Genomic DNA, 24,369 nt, shown 5'->3' with positions numbered 1-24,369 from the left:
TGCCTCAACATCATATCTATCCCCTGTAACTCAGTGCTGAATATTCATTCTGCAGAGAGACTGTAAATGGCAACTACCATACATTCTAGCATCCAGGTCGGGGGCTCTAAACACAGTGTTTGCAGTTCCTGTATAATACAGGTCGGGGGCTCTAAACACAGTACAGGAACACAGTGTTTGCAGCTCCTGTATAATACAGGTAGGGGGCTCTAAACACAGTACAGGAACACAGTGTTTGCAGTTCCTGTATAATACAGGTCGGGGGCTCTAAACACAGTACAGGAACACAGTGTTTGCAGCTCCTGTATAATACAGGTAGGGGGCTCTAAACACAGTACAGGAACACGGTGTTTGCAGCTCCTGTATAATACAGGTAGGGGGCTCTAAACACAGTACAGGAACACAGTGTTTGCAGCTCCTGTATAATACAGGTAGGGGGCTCTAAACACAGTACAGGAACACAGTGTTTGCAGTTCCTGTATAATACAGGTCGCGGGCTCTAAACACAGTACAGGAACACAGTGTTTGCAGTTCCTGTATAATACAGGTCGATGGCTCTAAACACAGTACAGGAACACAGTGTTTGCAGTTCCTGTATAATACAGGTCGGGGGCTCTAAACACAGTACAGGAACACAGTGTTTGCAGTTCCTGTATAATACAGGTCGAGGGCTCTAAACACAGTACAGGAACACAGTGTTTGCAGTTCCTGTATAATACAGGTCGCGGGCTCTAAACACAGTACAGGAACACAGTGTTTGCAGTTCCTGTATAATACAGGTCGCGGGCTCTAAACACAGTACAGGAACACAGTGTTTGCAGTTCTTGTATAATACAGGTAGGGGGCTCTAAACACAGTACAGGAACACAGTGTTTGCAGTTCCTGTATAATACAGGTCGAGGGCTCTAAACACAGTACAGGAACACAGTGTTTGCAGTTCCTGTATAATACAGGTCGGGGGCTCTAAACACAGTACAGGAACACAGTGTTTGCAGCTCCTGTATAATACAGGTAGGGGGCTCTAAACACAGTACAGGAACACAGTGTTTGCAGCTCCTGTATAATACAGGTAGGGGGCTCTAAACACAGTACAGGAACACAGTGTTTGCAGTTCCTGTATAATACAGGTAGGGGGCTCTAAACACAGTACAGGAACACAGTGTTTGCAGTTCCTGTATAATACAGGTCGAGGGCTCTAAACACAGTACAGGAACACAGTGTTTGCAGTTCCTGTATAATACAGGTCGCGGGCTCTAAACACAGTACAGGAACACAGTGTTTGCAGTTCTTGTATAATACAGGTAGGGGGCTCTAAACACAGTACAGGAACACAGTGTTTGCAGTTCCTGTATAATACAGGTCGAGGGCTCTAAACACAGTACAGGAACACAGTGTTTGCAGTTCCTGTATAATACAGGTCGGGGGCTCTAAACACAGTACAGGAACACAGTGTTTGCAGTTCCTGTATAATACAGGTCGGGGGCTCTAAACACAGTACAGGAACACAGTGTTTGCAGTTCCTGTATAATACAGGTCGAGGGCTCTAAACACAGTACAGGAACACAGTGTTTGCAGTTCCTGTATAATACAGGTCGGGGGCTCTAAACACAGTACAAGAACAGAGTGTTTGCAGTTCCTGTATAATACAGGTCGCGGGATCTATACACAGTACAGGAACACAGAACACAGTGTTTGCAGTTCCTGTATAATACAGGTCGAGGGCTCTAAATACAGTACAGGAACACAGTGTTTGCAGTTCCTGTATAATACAGGTCGAGGGATCTAAACACTGTACAGGAACACAGTGTTTGCAGTTCCTGTATAATACAGGTCAGGGGCTCTAAACACAGTACAGGAACACAGTGTTTGCAGTTCCTGTATAATACAGGTCAGGGGCTCTAAACACAGTACAGGAACACAGTGTTTGCAGTTCCTGTATAATACAGGTCGCGGGCTCTAAACACAGTACAGGAACACAGTGTTTGCAGTTCCTGTATAATACAGGTCGCGGGATCTATACACAGTACAGGAACACAGAACACAGTGTTTGCAGTTCCTGTATAATACAGGTCGCGGGCTCTAAACACAGTACAGGAACACAGTGTTTGCAGTTCCTGTATAATACAGGTCAGGGGCTCTAAACACAGTACAGGAACAGAGTGTTTGCAGTTCCTGTATAACACAGGTCGGGGGCTCTAAACACAGTACAGGAACACAGTGTTTGCAGTTCCTGTATAATACAGGTCGAGGGCTCTAAACACAGTACAGGAACAGAGTGTTTGCAGTTCCTGTATAATACAGGTCAGGGGCTCTAAACACAGTACAGGAACACAGTGTTTGCAGTTCCTGTATAAAACAGGTCGGGGGCTCTAAACACAGTACAGGAACACAGTGTTTGCAGTTCCTATATAATACAGGTCGAGGGCTCTAAACACAGTACAGGAACACTGTGTTTGCAGTTCCTGTATAATACCGGTCGAGGGCTCTAAACACAGTACAGGAACACAGTGTTTGCAGTTCCTGTATAATACAGGTCGCGGGCTCTAAACACAGTACAGGAACACAGTGTTTGCAGTTCCTGTATAATACAGGTCGAGGGCTCTAAACACAGTACAGGAACACAGTGTTTGCAGTTCCTGTATAATACAGGTCGAGGGCTCTAAACACAGTACAGGAACACAGTGTTTGCAGTTCCTGTATAATACAGGTCAGGGGCTCTAAACACAGTACAGGAACACAGTGTTTGCAGTTCCTGTATGATACAGGTCGAGGGCTCTAAACACAGTACAGGAACACAGTGTTTGCAGTTCCTGTATAATACAGGTCGGGGGCTCTAAACACAGTACAGGAACACAGTGTTTGCAGTTCCTGTATAATACAGGTCAGGGGCTCTAAACACAGTACAGGAACACAGTGTTTGCAGTTCCTGTATAATACAGGTCAGGGGCTCTAAACACAGTACAGGAACACAGTGTTTGCAGTTCCTGTATAACACAGGTCGGGGGCTCTAAATACAGTACAGGAACACAGTGTTTGCAGTTCCTGTATAATACAGGTCGAGGGCTCTAAACACAGTACAGGAACACTGTGTTTGCAGTTCCTGTATAATACCGGTCGAGGGCTCTAAACACAGTACAGGAACACAGTGTTTGCAGTTCCTGTATAATACAGGTCGCGGGCTCTAAACACAGTACAGGAACACAGTGTTTGCAGTTCCTGTATAATACAGGTCGCGGGCTCTAAACACAGTACAGGAACACAGTGTTTGCAGTTCCTGTATAATACAGGTCGAGGGCTCTAAACACAGTACAGGAACACAGTGTTTGCAGTTCCTGTATAATACAGGTCAGGGGCTCTAAACACAGTACAGGAACACAGTGTTTGCAGTTCCTGTATAATACAGGTCAGGGGCTCTAAACACAGTACAGGAACACAGTGTTTGCAGTTCCTGTATGATACAGGTCGAGGGCTCTAAACACAGTGCAGGAACACAGTGTTTGCAGTTCCTGTATAATACAGGTCGGGGGCTCTAAACACAGTACAGGAACACAGTGTTTGCAGTTCCTGTATAATACAGGTCAGGGGCTCTAAACACAGTACAGGAACACAGTGTTTGCAGTTCCTGTATAATACAGGTCAGGGGCTCTAAACACAGTACAGGAACAGAGTGTTTGCAGTTCCTGTATAACACAGGTCAGGGGCTCTAAACACAGTACAGGAACACAGTGTTTGCAGTTCCTGTATAATACAGGTCGAGGGCTCTAAACACTGTACAGGAACACAGTGTTTGCAGTTCCTGTATAATACAGGTCAGGGGCTCTAAACACAGTACAGGAACACAGTGTTTGCAGTTCCTGTATAATACAGGTCAGGGGCTCTAAACACAGTACAGGAACAGAGTGTTTGCAGTTCCTGTATAACACAGGTCGAGGGCTCTAAACACTGTACAGGAACACAGTGTTTGCAGTTCCTGTATAATACAGGTCAGGGGCTCTAAACACAGTACAGGAACACAGTGTTTGCAGCTCCTGTATAATACAGGTAGGGGGCTCTAAACACAGTACAGGAACACAGTGTTTGCAGCTCCTGTATAATACAGGTAGGGGGCTCTAAACACAGTACAGGAACACAGTGTTTGCAGCTCCTGTATAATACAGGTAGGGGGCTCTAAACACAGTACAGGAACACAGTGTTTGCAGTTCCTGTATAATACAGGTCGCGGGCTCTAAACACAGTACAGGAACACAGTGTTTGCAGTTCCTGTATAATACAGGTCGATGGCTCTAAACACAGTACAGGAACACAGTGTTTGCAGCTCCTGTATAATACAGGTAGGGGGCTCTAAACACAGTACAGGAACACAGTGTTTGCAGTTCCTGTATAATACAGGTCGAGGGCTCTAAACACAGTACAGGAACACAGTGTTTGCAGTTCCTGTATAATACAGGTCGCGGGCTCTAAACACAGTACAGGAACACAGTGTTTGCAGTTCCTGTATAATACATGTCGGGGGCTCTAAACACAGTACAGGAACACAGTGTTTGCAGTTCCTGTATAATACAGGTCGAGGGCTCTAAACACAGTACAGGAACACAGTGTTTGCAGTTCCTGTATAATACAGGTCACGGGCTCTAAACACAGTACAGGAACACGGTGTTTGCAGTTCTTGTATAATACAGGTAGGGGGCTCTAAACACAGTACAGGAACACAGTGTTTGCAGTTCCTGTATAATACAGGTCGAGGGCTCTAAACACAGTACAGGAACACAGTGTTTGCAGTTCCTGTATAATACAGGTCGGGGGCTCTAAACACAGTACAGGAACACAGTGTTTGCAGTTCCTGTATAATACAGGTCGGGGGCTCTAAACACAGTACAGGAACACAGTGTTTGCAGTTCCTGTATAATACAGGTCGAGGGCTCTAAACACAGTACAGGAACACAGTGTTTGCAGTTCCTGTATAATACAGGTCGGGGGCTCTAAACACAGTACAAGAACAGAGTGTTTGCAGTTCCTGTATAATACAGGTCGCGGGATCTATACACAGTACAGGAACACAGAACACAGTGTTTGCAGTTCCTGTATAATACAGGTCGAGGGCTCTAAACACAGTACAGGAACACAGTGTTTGCAGTTCCTGTATAATACAGGTCGAGGGATCTAAACACTGTACAGGAACACAGTGTTTGCAGTTCCTGTATAATACAGGTCAGGGGCTCTAAACACAGTACAGGAACACAGTGTTTGCAGTTCCTGTATAATACAGGTCAGGGGCTCTAAACACAGTACAGGAACACAGTGTTTGCAGTTCCTGTATAATACAGGTCGCGGGCTCTAAACACAGTACAGGAACACAGTGTTTGCAGTTCCTGTATAATACAGGTCGCGGGCTCTAAGCACAGTACAGGAACACAGTGTTTGCAGTTCCTGTATAATACAGGTCAGGGGCTCTAAACACAGTACAGGAACAGAGTGTTTGCAGTTCCTGTATAACACAGGTCGGGGGCTCTAAACACAGTACAGGAACACAGTGTTTGCAGTTCCTGTATAATACAGGTCGAGGGCTCTAAACACAGTACAGGAACAGAGTGTTTGCAGTTCCTGTATAATACAGGTCAGGGGCTCTAAACACAGTACAGGAACACAGTGTTTGCAGTTCCTGTATAAAACAGGTCGGGGGCTCTAAACACAGTACAGGAACACAGTGTTTGCAGTTCCTATATAATACAGGTCGAGGGCTCTAAACACAGTACAGGAACACTGTGTTTGCAGTTCCTGTATAATACCGGTCGAGGGCTCTAAACACAGTACAGGAACACAGTGTTTGCAGTTCCTGTATAATACAGGTCGCGGGCTCTAAACACAGTACAGGAACACAGTGTTTGCAGTTCCTGTATAATACAGGTCGAGGGCTCTAAACACAGTACAGGAACACAGTGTTTGCAGTTCCTGTATAATACAGGTCGAGGGCTCTAAACACAGTACAGGAACACAGTGTTTGCAGTTCCTGTATAATACAGGTCAGGGGCTCTAAACACAGTACAGGAACACAGTGTTTGCAGTTCCTGTATGATACAGGTCGAGGGCTCTAAACACAGTACAGGAACACAGTGTTTGCAGTTCCTGTATAATACAGGTCGGGGGCTCTAAACACAGTACAGGAACACAGTGTTTGCAGTTCCTGTATAATACAGGTCAGTGGCTCTAAACACAGTACAGGAACACAGTGTTTGCAGTTCCTGTATAATACAGGTCAGGGGCTCTAAACACAGTACAGGAACACAGTGTTTGCAGTTCCTGTATAACACAGGTCGGGGGCTCTAAACACAGTACAGGAACACAGTGTTTGCAGTTCCTGTATAATACAGGTCGAGGGCTCTAAACACAGTACAGGAACACTGTGTTTGCAGTTCCTGTATAATACCGGTCGAGGGCTCTAAACACAGTACAGGAACACAGTGTTTGCAGTTCCTGTATAATACAGGTCGCGGGCTCTAAACACAGTACAGGAACACAGTGTTTGCAGTTCCTGTATAATACAGGTCGCGGGCTCTAAACACAGTACAGGAACACAGTGTTTGCAGTTCCTGTATAATACAGGTCGCGGGCTCTAAACACAGTACAGGAACACAGTGTTTGCAGTTCCTGTATAATACAGGTCAGGGGCTCTAAACACAGTACAGGAACACAGTGTTTGCAGTTCCTGTATGATACAGGTCGAGGGCTCTAAACACAGTGCAGGAACACAGTGTTTGCAGTTCCTGTATAATACAGGTCGGGGGCTCTAAACACAGTACAGGAACACAGTGTTTGCAGTTCCTGTATAATACAGGTCAGGGGCTCTAAACACAGTACAGGAACACAGTGTTTGCAGTTCCTGTATAATACAGGTCAGGGGCTCTAAACACAGTACAGGAACACAGTGTTTGCAGTTCCTGTATAATACAGGTCGAGGGCTCTAAACACTGTACAGGAACACAGTGTTTGCAGTTCCTGTATAATACAGGTCAGGGGCTCTAAACACAGTACAGGAACACAGTGTTTGCAGTTCCTGTATAATACAGGTCAGGGGCTCTAAACACAGTACAGGAACAGAGTGTTTGCAGTTCCTGTATAACACAGGTCGGGGGCTCTAAACACAGTACAGGAACACAGTGTTTGCAGTTACTGTATAATACAGGTCAGGGGCTCTAAACACAGTACAGGAACAGAGTGTTTGCAGTTCCTGTATAACACAGGTCGGGGGCTCTAAACACAGTACAGGAACACAGTGTTTGCAGTTACTGTATAATACAGGTCAGGTGATCTAAACACTGTACAGGAACACTGTGTTTGCAGTTCCTGTATAATACAGGTCGAGGGCTCTAAACACAGTACAGGAACACAGTGTTTGCAGTTCCTGTATAATACAGGTCGGGGGCTCTAAACACAGTACAGGAACACAGTGTTTGCAGTTCCTGTATAATACAGGTCGCGGGCTCTAAACACAGTACAGGAACACAGTGTTTGCAGTTCCTGTATAATACAGGTCGAGGGCTCTAAACACAGTACAGGAACACAGTGTTTGCAGTTCCTGTATAATACAGTTCAGGGGCTCTAAACACAGTACAGGAACACAGTGTTTGCAGTTCCTGTATAATACAGGTCGCGGGCTCTAAACACAGTACAGGAACACAGTGTTTGCAGTTCCTGTATAATACTGGTCGCGGGCTCTAAACACAGTACAGGAACACAGTGTTTGCAGTTCCTGTATAATACAGGTCAGGGGCTCTAAACACAGTACAGGAACACAGTGTTTGCAGTTCCTGTATAATACAGGTCGCGGGCTCTAAACACAGTACAGGAACACGGTGTTTGCAGTTCCTGTATAATACAGGTCGGGGGCTCTAAACACAGTACAGGAACACAGTGTTTGCAGTTCCTGTATAATACAGGTCGGGGGCTCTAAACACAGTACAGGAACACAGTGTTTGCAGTTCCTGTATAATACATGTCGGGGGCTCTAAGCACAGTACAGGAACACAGTGTTTGCAGTTCCTGTATGATACAGGTCGGGGGCTCTAAACACAGTACAGGGACACAGAACACAGTGTTTGCAGTTCCTGTATGATACAGGTCAGGGTCTCTAAACACAGTACAGGAACACAGTGTTTGCAGTTCCTGTATAATACAGGTCAGGGGCTCTAAACACAGTACAGGAACACAGTGTTTGCAGTTCCTGTATAATACCGGTCAGGGGCTCTAAACACAGTACAGGAACACAGTGTTTGCAGTTCCTGTATAATACCGGTCAGGGGCTCTAAACACAGTACAGGAACACAGTGTTTGCAGTTCCTGTATAATACAGGTCGGGGGCTCTAAACACAGTACAGGAACACAGTGTTTGCAGTTCCTGTATAATACAGGTCGTGGGCTCTAAACACAGTACAGGAACACAGTGTTTGCAGTTCCTGTATAATACAGGTCGCGTGCTCTAAACACAGTACAGGAACACAGTGTTTGCAGTTCCTGTATAATACAGGTAGGGGGCTCTAAACACAGTACAGGAACACAGTGTTTGCAGTTCCTGTATAATACAGGTCGCGTGCTCTAAACACAGTACAGGAACACAGTGTTTACAGTTCCTGTATAATACAGGTTGGGGGCTCTAAACACAGGACAGGAACACAGTGTTTGCAGTTCCTGTATAATACAGGTCGCGTGCTCTAAACACAGTACAGGAACACAGTGTTTGCAGTTCCTGTATAATACTGGTGGAGGGCTCTAAACACAGTACAGGAACACAGTGTTTGCAGTTCCTGTATAATACAGGTCGCGGGCTCTAAACACAGTACAGGAACACAGTGTTTGCAGTTCCTGTATAATACAGGTCGGGGGCTCTAAACACAGTACAGGAACACAGTGTTTGCAGTTCCTGTATAATACAGGTCGGGGGCTCTAAACACAGTACAAGAACACAGTGTTTGCAGTTCCTGTATAATACAGGTCGAGGGATCTAAACACTGTACAGGAACACAGTGTTTGCAGTTCCTGTATAATACAGGTCGGGGGCTCTAAACACAGTACAGGAACACAGTGTTTGCAGTTCCTGTATAATACAGGTAGGGGGCTCTAAACACAGTACAGGAACACAGTGTTTGCAGTTCCTGTATAATACAGGTCGAGGGCTCTAAACACAGTACAGGAACACAGTGTTTGCAGTTCCTGTATAATACAGGTCAGGGGCTCTAAACACAGTACAGGAACACAGTGTTTGCAGTTCCTGTATAATACAGGTCGCGGGCTCTAAACACAGTACAGGAACACAGTGCTTACCGAGTGTACCTGGTGAATGTGGGCAGAGTGGGTATAACACCTACTTTCAGACATTACATTATGCTCTGGCGAAATATTTAGGAAGTTCGGTTTATAAAATGTGCTTCTAGTTCTTTACAGGATCTCGTATGCCGGGCAGCATTTGTATTTTATTTGTTGTCTACTGAATGTTTTCCGTCCTAACAGGATTGTAATCGCACCTTGTAATCCACGAATAAATGTGTTCACTTATGCCCTCTGTTTAACATAAATATGTATTTGTGAGGTGTGAACTATACAGTTACAGGTATAAATCCACATCTCTTGCAATGGGCGCTGCCATCTTACTCCCCTGTCAATCTTTCATGTAAATTGTGTCCATTACACCTTGCAGTCAGCATAGAGAGAGTATACAGGGAAAAGAGGACATGAAACAAAGTTTCTAGTAATTGAATAATCCATGGTGATAAAAAAACAGCTAGTTCTCATAACCTCTCCTCAAAGTCACTGCAAAAACGTTAGAAAAAGAGCACGGAGTCACGGAGGGGCCAGTGTGTCCATGCTAACCATCTTTGATTTTTTCCCCCCACTATTTTAAACTCCAGTACCCCTGCTAGGAGAATGCTCCATGTATCTATAGCTCTTTAAATAAGTATCCTTCCAAACATCTCGACATATGCTGTCTATCTCTCTTTGCCATTTTCAACATCTCCCAAACCGTGCTCCTCCAGCCTCCAGCACCCGGCCATTTTCAGGGAACTAAGGAGCTGTTAGTTTGCCTAAGTCTTCTTTTAATGAAAATTAACAGCGCTGCAGAGAGATTCGTTATTTCTCGTCTTCTAGAGGGGGAAGACACCCTGCGGTGTCGGTTGTCTGTTAGTGTGGTGGAAATGCTAATTGCATTGGTTGTCGCTCAGGCCGGAGGAGAGAAAAAACCTGTAATAGAGCTAATGATTTAGATATTTAGATAGTATTAAAACTACAGAAAGGACAGGAATGGATTCCCTCCGTGCGAGAAAACCCGGTTATTGCACACGTAGCCCCTGTTTGTCCGTATTCTGCACTCGTCTGCAAAGGATCAATAGAAATGATGAATGCAGAGCTTTCATTGGGTTTTTCATAGCGCCAGTTTTGGAGTTCATGACACTATTTAACTGCTATAAAGTTTATATAACAACATTGCATATTGCGCAGTTTATAATAATTGAAAACGTTATGTGAAATAATGAATGTTTACTGTTCTATTGGACCACTGTCTTTAAACAGCGGGTAAGTCAAACTGGAGTAACGGAAATATATATTACACTCAAAATCATTTCCACCCCAGATCTTGAGTTTGAAACGTGGATTGTCAATGTAATATATATATATTTATATAAGGAGCTGATTATGTGTATTTCCAACCATGGAACAAAATAATAAAACTCTGCACGTAGTTCGGATTTCCTAGGTTACGTACATTTATTTTCTGATTAGCTTAATGTTTTTCATTAATGTAGCCACTCATGTTATTTAGATCAAAGTAGTCTAGCTGCTCACTAGCACAGATGCCATTTCTCCTAGCTCTGGGTCTTTCTAACTCAATCCGCACGATTGCATAACCTAGTCCCCTCATCCACCCCAAAACATATAGGGGTTCACTTGTGACAATACAGGAAGCAAGTGGCTGTCTCTCGTTTATTCCCTGGTGACAAAAATCCAGCTTCGGATCTAGTACCAGAGGCCATTCTGAGATTCTTCTGGGCCAATGGTTTGTCTGGAAATCTACTTTTTCAGCTCAGCTTTTTTTGGTATCTGATTCTCATTCTCTGATAAATTCTTATTTCCTTTCAGTTCTCAATTTATTAAATAATATTAGTAAATAACATATCTTAGAACCAGCACAAGTTAACATCCTGGCATGAATACGCCATGCAAAGTATTGAGAGGAGCACGGTGGAGATGGTTTAGCTGATGAATGGAGACATGTGCATTGCTTCATAACCTGTGCATGTAGTGTCATTCAATATGAAACTTGACATGTCCCTTAATGAAGTCATTCCATGGATCCCATGTGTAACATAACAAGCTCATGTCCTTGAAGAGTAAAGAGCAATACCATGAAATATTTAGGACAATAACATTATTAGAGGGTGAGACAGTGAAGAGGAGGAGGTGTGAATCTACTCTACAAAATGTGCTAAAATTAGCCTTTGTGATTCAGCTATAAATTCCCTGCAATACGAGTCTGATCTGTAACTCATTATGAAAGGGTGTGCGCAATTAACTCCTCTGACCTCCATCAGGCTTGCCGGATAAGGTGTCATTTCAAAGCTCAAGGTACAGAAATAAAGATGGAATTTATAATCAGGGAGGGTATTAGAGGAAAACTAATTAACGTGTGCGATGCAGAGGATTACCCAAACAAGACGACTGATGTGTAATAATACAGAAAGCAGCCTTTTCAGTCACTTTCCTGTCTTAATGAGGAAAGGGTGAGGGTCCACGGAATAATTCCATAGGCGCACTGAGTTCCTTGTTTTTGGGCGAACGCATGTAAATGTTTCTTGTGATGGAACTGAACATCCAGAGGAACTGTCCCAAACTGGTTCCCTTTCCTCCTATTCTAAAAGCATAGCACTGCAGGTATGAGACCAATGATCAGATATTTTCCTTACAGAGCAAAGATGCCATGATACAGTAAGTGGTTTATTTACTAAAGGCAGAAAGAATTGGAGTAAACTAAAAAAAAAGTGTAAAATCTAGAACAAGATATACAAACTGTCATTGTTACTAATAGGAATCAGCTCCGCTAAAACACAGCCCTTAAAAAATATAAACAAATGCGAGAAAAATAAAAATGCTGCATAGAACGTAGAAGAAGTTACAAATCTAATACTGGCATGTGAATAGAATTATTTGATGGGTTGATTTTTAACAGTAGCGCCATCTAGAGGTCTTATGAATATGTTGCGAGGCGAGCGCTGTTCAAGTAATGGTTTAGCACAGGCATAGGCAACCTCCGGCACTCCAGATGTTTTGGACTACATCTCCCATTATGCTTTGCCAGCGTTATGGGTGTAAGAGCATTATGGGGGATGTAATCCACAGCATCTGGAGTCCCGAAGGTTGCCTATCCCTGGTTTAGTGTGATGTAAGTGTTGGTGGTTGATCTTTTTACCTCCACATTCTATGGAAATAAGAGGGAGATTTAGCAAAGAAAATGCAGGAACAATTTTGAGGCAAATTGCTAAATAATGAGCAATCACCATGGAAACCAGTAGAATGTATCTGAGCATTTAGTAATTTGCAAATAAAATAGCACCTGTTTTGCCTTGATACATCTCTCCCTTGATTTTCAACAAAACCAAAAATAGTCCAGGAAATTGAATATGACTAAATCTAATTCTAAATGAGGTCGTGTCTATCAAAGCAATGCATCTGTTTTTAGACTGGGGAGTCTGGGCATAGGGTTGTATCAATTCCATCAGTCCCCACCTTAGCTATGGCCTCGACTATGAATTCCACCTAACTTCTATTTCTTCACTTCCCCCGTCTCTGCAAGACTGCAAGCTTGTACGTACAGGACAGTTACAGTGTGTGAGTTTGTGCATGTAATGTCTGTTCGATGTCCGCTGGCCTGCAGGAGTACTGCTGACTGTGGGCACTGAGCTCCCTCTAGTGGGGTTTAAGGTTATGGCGGAAGTCTCACTGTTGCCTTGGAATATTGGAAGCTGATCAAGATTTAGTAGTGAGTATAGAGTTTTTCACTGAATTACAAATACCTCAATATTTAAGATATGATTCCAAAAAGAAATAAAGGGATCAACCAATTAGGAATGGGGTGGGTGCTGTGACACAGTTCTTGATGAGCATGCTACCAAGCCCTGTGTTTTTACAGGGAGCCGGTAGACAGCCCTTGATCTCACCAGTCTGTTCACCAAGAGTCTCTCCTGCACACAGGCACCTGCGATACAAAATACTGGCAAATCCGAAAGACACAAAATAACAAGAACCAAAAGGCAGACAAACACAGACACACATCCTCCCCAGACTAATACACAGACACACCATCCTCCCCAGACTAATACACAGACACACCATCCTCCCCAGACTAATACACAGACACACCATCCTCCCCAGACTAATACACAGACACACCATCCTCCCCAGACTAATACACAGACACACCATCCTCCCCAGACTAATACACAGACACACCATCCTCCCCAGACTAATACACAGACACACCATCCTCCCCAGACTAATACACAGACACACCATCCTCCCCAGACTAATACACAGACACACCATCCTCCCCAGACTAATACACAGACACACCATCCTCCCCAGACTAATACACAGACACACCATCCTCCCCAGACTAATACACAGACACACCATCCTCCCCAGACTAATACACAGACTCACCGTCCTCCCCAGACTAATACACAGACACACCATCCTCCCCAGACTAATACACAGACACACCATCCTCCCCAGACTAATACACAGACACACCATCCTCCCCAGACTAATACACAGACACACCATCCTCCCCAGACTAATACACAGACACACCATCCTCCCCAGACTAATACACAGACACACCATGCTCCCCAGACTAATACACAGACACACCATCCTCCCCAGACTAATACACAGACACACCATCCTCCCCAGACTAATACACAGACACACCATCCTCCCCAGACTAATACACACTCACCATCCTCCCCAGACTAATACACAGACACACCATCCTCCCCAGACTAATACACAGACACACCATCCTCCCCAGACTAATACACAGACACACCATCCTCCCCAGACTAATACACAGACACACCATCCTCCCCAGACTAATACACAGACACACCATCCTCCCCAGACTAATACACAGACACACCATCCTCCCCAGACTAATACACAGACACACCATCCTCCCCAGACTAATACACAGACACACCATCCTCCCCAGACTAATACACAGACACACCATCCTCCCCAGACTAATACACAGACACACCATCCTCCCCAGACTAATACACAGACACACCATCCTCCCCAGACTAATACACAGACTCACCATCCTCCCCAGACTAATACACAGACACACCATCCTCCCCAGACTAATACACAGACTCACCATCCTCCCCAGACTAATACACAGACTCACCATCCTCCCCAGACTAATACACAGACACACCATCCTCCCCAGACTAATACACAGACACACCATCCTCCCCAGACTAATACACAGACTCACCATCCTCCCCAGACTAATACACAGACACACCATCCTCCCCAGACTAATACACAGACACACCATCCTCCCCAGACTAATACACAGACACACCATCCTCCCCAGACTAATACACAGACTCACCATCCTCCCCACACTAATACACAGACACACCATCCTCCCCAGACTAATACACAGACACACCATCCTCCCCAGACTAATACACAGACACACCATCCTCCCCAGACTAATACACAGACACACCATCCTCCCCAGACTAATACACAGACACACCATCCTCCCCAGACTAATACACAGACTCACCATCCTCCCCAGACTAATACACAGACACACCATCCTCCCCAGACTAATACACAGACACACAGTCCTCCCCAGACTAATACACATGAAAGTGTCAGATCGCCCGGGCCTGTAATGTGTATCAGACAATACAGAGTTAGATTCAAAAATAATAACTATTCGCAATTTCTTTCCACAGGCTCTTCTGCAAGTGGCGAAAAACCTCTTCACACATTTAGGTGAGTTTATTGTGTATATCATTATCTAGCAGCGACAAACACTATTCTATAGACAGTCTGTAGAGTCTTTAAATATAGAGAACAGGAAATTTCCCCTTAGTCCTAGATTAACACAAACGTTAAGTCTATGGCTAGGGAAATGGGTCAGAATGGGTGGTACCAGCTCCACCAGATATGGGCATGAACCCTTTATTGTAAAGATAATGAAAAATACACACAATGCTAAGATTGTTCCCCTTTAAAAGAGAAAACTACTAAGCAAGCTGGTAAAGATATAAGTACACATTGATATAGAGCCTAATAAATCTTAGAATCTGGAGTCCAATAGACAGGAAACAATAGGGGAGAAAGAGGATATACAGAGCAATGCTAAATATTATTGATACAGTGCGTGAAAAGTACCCCTATATCAACAGAGATACATTGAAACTTTATTAGCCTATTATAAGATAAAAGGATACAATAGCACCTGTGTATCAACAGAATAACTCAGTTTCCTATAATTGCCTGTAATATCTATCCTTGGTGCATAATTAAATCCTTCATTTTGAATGCTGTTACCAAGGAAGCTTTTGGGTGATAATCCCCTAAACAGCACAATCCCTTCCGGTCTCACTGTGAAATCAATTGATTAGGCGATATAACAACCCAGCATAAACACAGTGTTAGAGTCTTGGGGGATGTTTAGCCAGTGCTAGTATAGAGAGATAATATGAAGGGGAAAGTGTCTGATGACAGAAAGAACAGCGAAATCAGGATGTGTAATTGTAAGATAAAATCTAATGTGACGAAAACCTGTCGCTGTTCTATTGCTGTTCCCTTACTTCTGCTAATAAACACCTTTGTGGGTGTTCTAAGCTGGATGGCTTAACTAGATGCTGTTGTCCTATCAAGTAAAGTTGGACTCCAAGAAAAGTAATAGAAGAAATAGTGATTAACGAAAAATAATCATAACCAAAAAGGTGAAAGTAGGGGTTCCCTTGGTGCATTGTGAGTAGTGCACTGTGATGTGCCGAAGTGCAGTGACTGGGAATCCCTCCGTGTCGCCCCTTTACTTGATAGGACAACAGCATCTAGTTAAGCCATCCAGCTTAGAACACCCACGAAGGTGTTTATTAGCAGAAGTAAGGGAACAGCAATAGAACAGCGACAGGTTTTCGTCACATTAGATTTTATCTTATAATTACACACCCTGATCTCGCTGTTCTTTCTGTCATCAGACATTTTTTCCCTCTATACTACTTCTCTATACTAGCACTGGCTAAACATCCCCCAAGACTCTAACACTGTGTTTATGCTGGGTTGTTATATCGCCTAATCAATTGATTTCACAGTGAGACCGGAAGGGATTGTGCTGTTTAGGGGATTATCACCCAAAAGCTTCCTTGGTAACAGCATTCAAAATGAAGGATTTAATTATGCACCAAGGATAGATATTACAGGCAATTATAGGAAACTGAGTTATTCTGTTGATACACAGGTGCTATTGTATCCTTTTATCTTATAATAGGCTAATAAAGTTTCAATGTATCTCTGTTGATATAGGGGTACTTTTCACGCACTGTATCAATAATATTTAGCATTGCTCTGTATATCCTCTTTCTCCCCTATTGTTTCCTGTCTATTGGACTCCAGATTCTAAGATTTATTAGGCTCTATATCAATGTGTACTTATATCTTTACCAGCTTGCTTAGTAGTTTTCTCTTTTAAAGGGGAACAATCTTAGCATTGTGTGTATTTTTCAGTCTGTAGAGTCTTTCCTGCTGGAGAAGGTTGGATGTGGTGCGGCACCCAGGGCTTTGACTATTTACCATGGGAAGCATCCAGGGCATTACTGGCACCATAACTACTACACAGGGCTGTTAACTCTGGACATCGGGGGTGGGTTCATTTTAGGAGTCTGTCCAAGATAAGCAAGGAATCATGATAAATTATAGGCCTAATTTGCATTGAGTACCATGAATGTGCCAGGTATATAAACAGAGTACATTTTATTGTATCAAACTACATTAAAAAGACAAAGAGACAAGTTACATTTATTAACGGTAGCAGTGACGTTTATATCCATCATATTTGGATATACATCTTGATAGAGCAGTCTCAAAGAGGAAGAATAATTTAACTTTCACACTATAAAATGCTTTAATTATGACTCTGCCTGTCTCAATAATTCCATGTAATTACAATTTAAATAAACCCTAAAGCTGTGTGTGCTCAATATTTCAATATCTATGTCCCTCAGGACTATGTCCATAGTACATGTACACACTGTGCGGGTTAACGCAATTAACTAGTACGTGTTTAGAAATGTTCAGTGGTCATGATTACAGGCAAAGTTACAGAGAGAGGGATATAATATAATATATATACTGTATATGGAATCAGACCTCATGGCACAAAAGGAGTTAGATCCTTTTCTGTGGGCTTCAAACAAAGCACCGTGTGAGCTTACAATCTAAACAGAGAATATGCTTCTAGACAACAGGAGACAGAAACAAAATAAAATGGATAACTAATGTGACGTGCACCGCATAAAAAGCGTTTTCAGGTGCGGGCAGGTGAAGAGTTGATTAAATAATTGGCAGGTAATTGGTACTTTTACACACATTAAGAAGTCTATAAATTAAAGTGAGATTGGGGTAGTTAGGCATGACGGCAGTGAGGTTTATTTCATGTGCAAAATGTTAGGGGTTTCCTTAATGTGTTGTTATTCATTTTCCTTTCCATGTCTATAGCATAAAGTGAAATAAAGTTTAATGGGGGACTGTCACTCCCCTGGATTATGTTTTATATTTAAGGGAACAGTGTAGGCTCCATTATACCTTACTCAAAATGAAGTTGTTATGGTGCCTAGAGTTTTCTTGTTTTCTTTTACCCGAAGGGGTTAAACCGTTCACGAATGGTTTAACCCAAAGGTTGCTGTCTAATACCATATTACCTGTCCCCAGGGGGAAACCAGTTTCTCCCATTCAGTTTAACGAAGCCCGAAGGGTCGGAGCTCCAGTATGTAACTAACACAGATTGCAGTGAGATTTAGCAGTGTAACACTTTAACTGTTTGATGAATTTGGTTACATTACCTGTTGACAGTGCAGCTGCTAAAATACGGTACATTGAAAGAAAAGCTTGATGGTTTTATTCCTGTACTTCTGATAAAACAGTTTAAAGGTTGAAACATAAATAGGTGAAGTTCTGGTTACATAATTTGTTTCTTCTAAATACACGACTGTTTAATGTCCTCATATCATCGCAGGTTATTCTTACTTACGCCAGGAAGGCTCTTTAATTAGTGTCTGCCTTTACTCGAATCCACGCTTTTATATGATCCATTTCTGGCGATGTGAAAATAATTCTTAGAATAAATAATCAGACCCTGTGTCATGTGTCACATTCAGCCATGCAAGCTGTGTGTACCCATTGCCAACTCTAATTTAGATGTATGAAAGTAGAGCGATTCATCATATCTCCCATTACTGGGCGGACACCTGGTAACAGAGATTCTGCCGAGGAATGTTAGCGCAGAAAATAGGCATTATCAGCGGATTAAATGCAGCCTGTCATGTCATCGTCACGGTGACACTTTAATAAAACGTGTTGAATGATTACATTTCAATTTGTGGCAAATAAAATAAACATTTACCATTTCCATATATTTAGTGAAGCCAGGAAATAAATCCCTTGATCGGTTACTGAAAGTAATTGATTAAGCGATGGGAAGCGGTTGTGGATTAAAGGGATCACACTGCAGGTGGAGAAGAAGGCGTGCGGGTAACTGAAATAGCTTTAATATGGTTTACCTACCGTGGCCATCAGTACGCTAACGTAAAACGCTCACATTAGATAATATGGGGTACTCTTGTATCCCCAATAAATTTAACCGAAAACAGAATCTGATTGTAACCTTGACTTTAAAAGTAATAATAATATCAGACTTAAACTTCAGTTAAAATCTACATTTATCCCCAACTGTCTCAGCATTTTACGTCACTCACATCATATACCCAACCCTAAACTCAACCATTAATACCCAGTGCTATAACCCAAATGTTACTTTGTATCAGCCCCCGAGCAGGCCGCCGGTCCCAGAGATGGGTAATCCGTCTGTATGGGGGACCAATAGAAGCCTGACCTCGGCTGCACCAACAGGAGTTCTCTGCTGTGATCATTCTATATGAATTCTGGGATGTTCTAGGTCTGTGACAGTTCTATAGGAATTCTGGGATGTTCTATGTCTGTGACAGTTCTATAGGCATTCTGGGGATGTTCTAGGTCTGTGACAGTTGTATAGGCATTCTGGGGATGTTCTAGGTCTGTGACAGTTCTATAGGCATTCTGGGGATGTTCTAGGTCTGTGACAGTTCTATAGGCATTCTGGGGATGTTCTAGGTCTGTGACAGTTGTATAGGCATTCTGGGGATGTTCTAGGTCTGTGACAGTTCTATATGAATTCTGGGATGTTCTAGGTCTGTGACAGTTCTATATGAATTCTGGGATGTTCTAGATGTGTGACAGTTCTATAGGCATTCTGAGGATGTCACGTATCCCTTGTATACTGTGCACACTTAGAACATCTATCTCTCTGTAATCCTGGCAGTGAAATAGTCTCTGTCAGAGAATGGTGGTATCCGTGGAAGCCCCCTCGCTGGCAGGCATTGAGTGTTATTGCAAATCTCATTTGAGGTATTATTTGACTTTGAGACCTGCAGCGATTTATGTTCGGCTCCCACAAGTAATAACTTCCAGCATCATTTCCGGAATGGCTTTTTATACATGGCGTTATACATGGCATTGGTAATATCGGGTGGGTGCTGGGGGCACATCATGGGGGTGGTCTTACCAGCGATTTATAAAGAGGCAAAATTATATTTTCTTCCCGAGAATTTATGCCCCTATTTATACATGACAAAACCTTACTGGCCTTAGCAACTGCAGATTGACATTGCATATTGCTGTTTAATTTGTTGTCTATAACAATTCCCCAATCCTTCTCGTGTGTAGTTATTCCTAATTCACTACCATTTAGGGTGTAAATTGCTTGTGCATTCTTAACCCCGAAGTGCATAACTTTTAATTTCTCTACGTTAAATTTCATCTGCCATTTTAGTGCCCAGTCCCCCAATCTATCCAAATCCCTCTGCAGCAAAGCAATATTCTGCTCACATTTTATTACTTTACCAAGTTTTGTGTCATCTGCAAACACTGACACATGGCTTTCAATGCCTATTTCAAGATCATTTATAAATATGTTGAATAGAAGCCGTCCCAAAACAGAACCCTGAGGGACACCACTTACCACTTTTGTCCAGCCTGAAAATTTACCATTTATGACAACTCGCTGTACTCTATCCTTAAGCCAATGTTCTACCCAACAACAAGAATATTCATCTAGACCAATTTCTTTTAGTTTGAAGACTAACCTATTGTGAGTAACCGTATCAAATGCCTTGGCAAAATCCAAATAGATCACATCCACTGTAACACCCTGATCTATACTTCTACTTCTTCGTAGAATGCAATTAGGTTAGTTTGACATGACCAATGTTTCATAAAACCATGCTGATTATTGCTTATAACAAAGTTCTTCCCAATGAATTCCTGAATATTATCCCTTAATAGCCCTTCAAATATTTTCCCAGTCACAGAAGTTAAGCTCACATGTCTGTAATTTCCAGGCATTGATTTCGAACCCTTTTTAAATATAGGAACAACATCTGCCTTCCTCCAATCCTCCGGTACAATACCTGAAACAAAAGAATCTTGACAAATTAAATACAGAGGTTCACTTATTTCCCCATTTAACTCCTTAAGTACTAGTGGGTGAATACCGTCAGGCCCCGGAGCTTTGTTTACATTAATTTTCTTTAATAGCTGTAACACATTGTCTCAAGTTATCCAATCACAAGTTATCTGCAAGTTTTTTGCAGCAATCATTTGCTTATCTCTTGCCATAGGATCCTCATTAATATATACTGAAGAAAAATAGTTATTTAAGATTTCAGCTTTTTCCTGGTCTTCATTAGCTAACAAACCCATCTCTGTTTCCAGTGTACCTACACTTTCATTTTTTGTTTTTTTAGAATTAATGTACTTGGAAAATGTTTTGGGGTTGGTTTTGCATTCTTTAGCTATCAATTTTTCATTTTCTAGTTTAGCCACTTTAATTGCCTTTTCTGCAAGCGTTATTGGCTTCCTTATATCTTACATAGGATGCCTCTGATTTGCCCTATTTTAATACTTTAAATGCCCTTTTCTTATTTTTAATCTCTTGTTTTACTTCTCTACTAAGCCACATTGGTTTTAATTTGTTTCTTTTATATTTATTACCCAATGGTACATACTGTGAAATGTACCTTTCTAATATTTGTTTGAATAGTTTCCATTTTTCCTCAGTGTTTTTATCACTAGGGAGTTGATACCAGTCGATATGTTGTAGTGGTGCCCTAATCTTATTGAAATTGGCTTTTAAAAAATTATACGTTTTAATATACCCCACGTGATTTTGCTTTTTGAATTTTTTTTCAAAAATTACCATATTGTGATCACTATTTCCCAAATGCTCCCCTACTTGAATGTTGGTTAAAAGATCAACATTGTTTGTTATAACGAGATCCAGACAAGCATCCTTTCTAGTTGGTGCTTGTACCAGTTGTGACATAAAGGTGTCATTTAACACATTTAAAAACCTGATTTCCCTTGCTGAAGTACTAGTCCCTCTATCCCAATCTATGTCTGGGTAATTAAAATCTCCAATAATTAATGTGTTACCCCGATTTGCAGCTTTACCAATTTGCTCTAACAGCAGTTCTTCCTCATTAATATTTACATTTGGTGGTTTATAACATATCCCAACCAATAATTTATTTCCCTTTGTTTGCCCCAAGCAGATATCTACCCATAAAGCCTCCACATTTTCCTCGTCACACTCCACATGCCTAAGATTTGACTTTAACTCATGGTTGACATATAAACATACCCCACCACCCTTCTTGTTTTTCCTATCCTTCCTAAATAACGTGTACCCATTTAAATTAACTGCCCAGTCATGTGTCTCATCCCACCATTTTATATGCCTGTTATATCTTATTGTTAATGTATGCTAAACATATCGAACTAATGGCTGTAACAGAGTGCAGTCGTTAGAATTCTCTGTTTTTTAGTAAGTGCTAGTATTAAAATTGTGACTACCATATGGCCCTTAATGAAAATGAATCATTTAGATATCTAGAAGTATTAATTGTCGGTTTCTGTTGACCCTTCAATATAGGTCACTATGGCTTTCTCCAGATATGATATGACTTTACCTACGAAAAGTCTGTTTCTGGTCATTCAAAGCTTATTGTGTGTTTTATTTTATAACATCTATGGCTATAAAGCGAATCAGATTTTTCTGTTACAAGTAAACTTCAGAAACAGTTTTAGAAAAGTATTCTAGATAATAACTTGGCTTATCACTAAAATAATGCAGTGCCTGAAGACCCAAAGGACACTGTATAAATATTGTTAGATAAAATGAAACAATGTACAAAATAAAAGTAAGATATACGTTGTGACGGAACACTGTCATTGAGTGCCATACCCACTTCTGCCCGCTTGCTTGTTAGTGTGTTTTTCCCTAGTATTATGTGTTTCCCTTTGTTCCCCTTATATTTTGTGTAATATGCCCTGTTTACCGTTCAGGAGGGCTCATACGAATGGAACCCATTCGTCTCTTGAACGAGGACCACCCCAGTACCCCTTAGAATGCTCACACTGATCAATCAGAACGTTCACACCTGCAACATAAGTGCGAAATCGTAAGGGAAGTAATTAATGAGTGCTCCCCTGGGTTGCCGCCCGTTCTTATAGACGGACTCCAACCAAGGGAAGCATTCGTGTCAAAAGGAGACACTTCCCTTGCGTGGTCTTTACACCGGGACTCCATGAATGGGTCCCTGAGTTTGGTGGTGACCGTTTTGGGGCACTAGCGGTTCGGATCGCCCCAACTCGTCCTAAAAGAGCCTAATCACTATTCGGGCTAGTGGCTACCTGCGTGGAGATATCCACAAGAGAGAGAGGCACGAGCCCAGCAGAGAATCCCTGGAACTGTGAGTCGGCCTCACAGCCGCAGAGTCCCCGCTAGCCGCCTGGAAGTCCGTGTCAATAGGAGAAGGGCTACCATTCAAATTGGTTTGAGTCTTTTCTTCCGATTGACCAGCAAAATACCTCCCTTCCCTGAGTGCTGATTTGCGCAATATGGTTTTGCGCCCTTTCCCCTGATTGGCTGGCGGAATGCCTCCTCTCCCCGAGCGCTGATTGGTGCGATTTGGTTTGCACCCTTTCTTCGGATTCTTCGGCTGTTGCTTGGTTTAGGTGTGAAGTTTGAATTCACCGGACTAGACCAAGCAACACTGTGGAACTAATTGCGGGGATGTACAGAGCCTCGAGCCCCAGACTTCATACAATGATTTCTTGGCCTCTGTACATCCGATAGCCCCACTATTTTCAGGGATCCCAGCTGGAACCCGTGGCTATCATATGTGTACCCTATTCCCTTCCCGGGATGCAGAGCCCCCTAAGTTTCCCCAATGTATGTAATATGTTTTACTGTTTGTAATTGTTGCACTATTGGTATCTCCCAGAGCGGGAGATGGTTATCTGTAAACCATCCCCCTCCAGCCTGGGATTGTTTTAAAATGGAATGTGCGTAAAATGAAGCTGTACCAATAAAGCATTGTCAGTGTTGTACTCCCAGAGCTGTGTGTCACCCAGTTACTGGGGGGAAATGGCTTCCTGTTTGTAAGGGTTCCTGAGCGGCTGAAGGAAGGGGATTAGCGGAGGTGACCGGTTGGGTTACCAGGGGTCCGCTACATAAGTGTATTGAATGGATGTTACAGAATAAAAAATATTCAATAAATAAACAATCTTACCAAGTAGAAATAATGGCTACACAATGTGTCCCTCTGCACCTCTCAAGTTTATGGTGAATGAGTGGAAGAATGACACTATTCAGCTATTCCTCTTTTATATTTTTTTTTACATTTTATCAAAAATAGCCAGTGTCCATCCTGCACCTTGCCCTGATGTAATGTATTGAATACCTGTATTCAGCATATGCCCTAGATGGCTCTGTCTATAGTTAGCTTTAAGCATAAGTGGATGTATATTTGGATTGACAGGTGCAAGTGGCTTTATGCTAACTTGGGTCTATAGTTGACCTTCAAAATCTCTTTATATATATATATATATATATATATATATTCTCATTAAGCTAAAATGTGTATGTCTTATCAAGTAGCTATTTTTTCATTAAATAATAATAAAAAAAAAGGCAGT

At 42.4% G+C, this 24,369-nt stretch overlaps 1 protein-coding gene across 4 annotated transcripts in view; it reads left to right on the top strand.

Moving 5' to 3' along the window:
* PDE2A (phosphodiesterase 2A) overlaps positions 1 to 24,369 on the top strand; it is a 678,984-nt gene that overhangs the window by 589,011 nt on the left and 65,604 nt on the right. For all 4 annotated transcript variants that reach the window (XM_063432647.1, XM_063432656.1, XM_063432664.1 and 1 more), the window contains one exon: positions 15,018 to 15,057. In XM_063432647.1, the coding sequence (XP_063288717.1) occupies positions 15,018 to 15,057 (40 nt within the window). The remainder of the gene's footprint in view (positions 1 to 15,017; positions 15,058 to 24,369) is intronic.

The sequence above is a fragment of the Pelobates fuscus genome, chromosome 1, assembly GCF_036172605.1.
Source record: "Pelobates fuscus isolate aPelFus1 chromosome 1, aPelFus1.pri, whole genome shotgun sequence".
In the NCBI taxonomy this organism is placed as follows: domain Eukaryota; kingdom Metazoa; phylum Chordata; class Amphibia; order Anura; family Pelobatidae; genus Pelobates; species Pelobates fuscus.
This window is presented reverse-complemented; position numbering and strand designations above follow the sequence as displayed.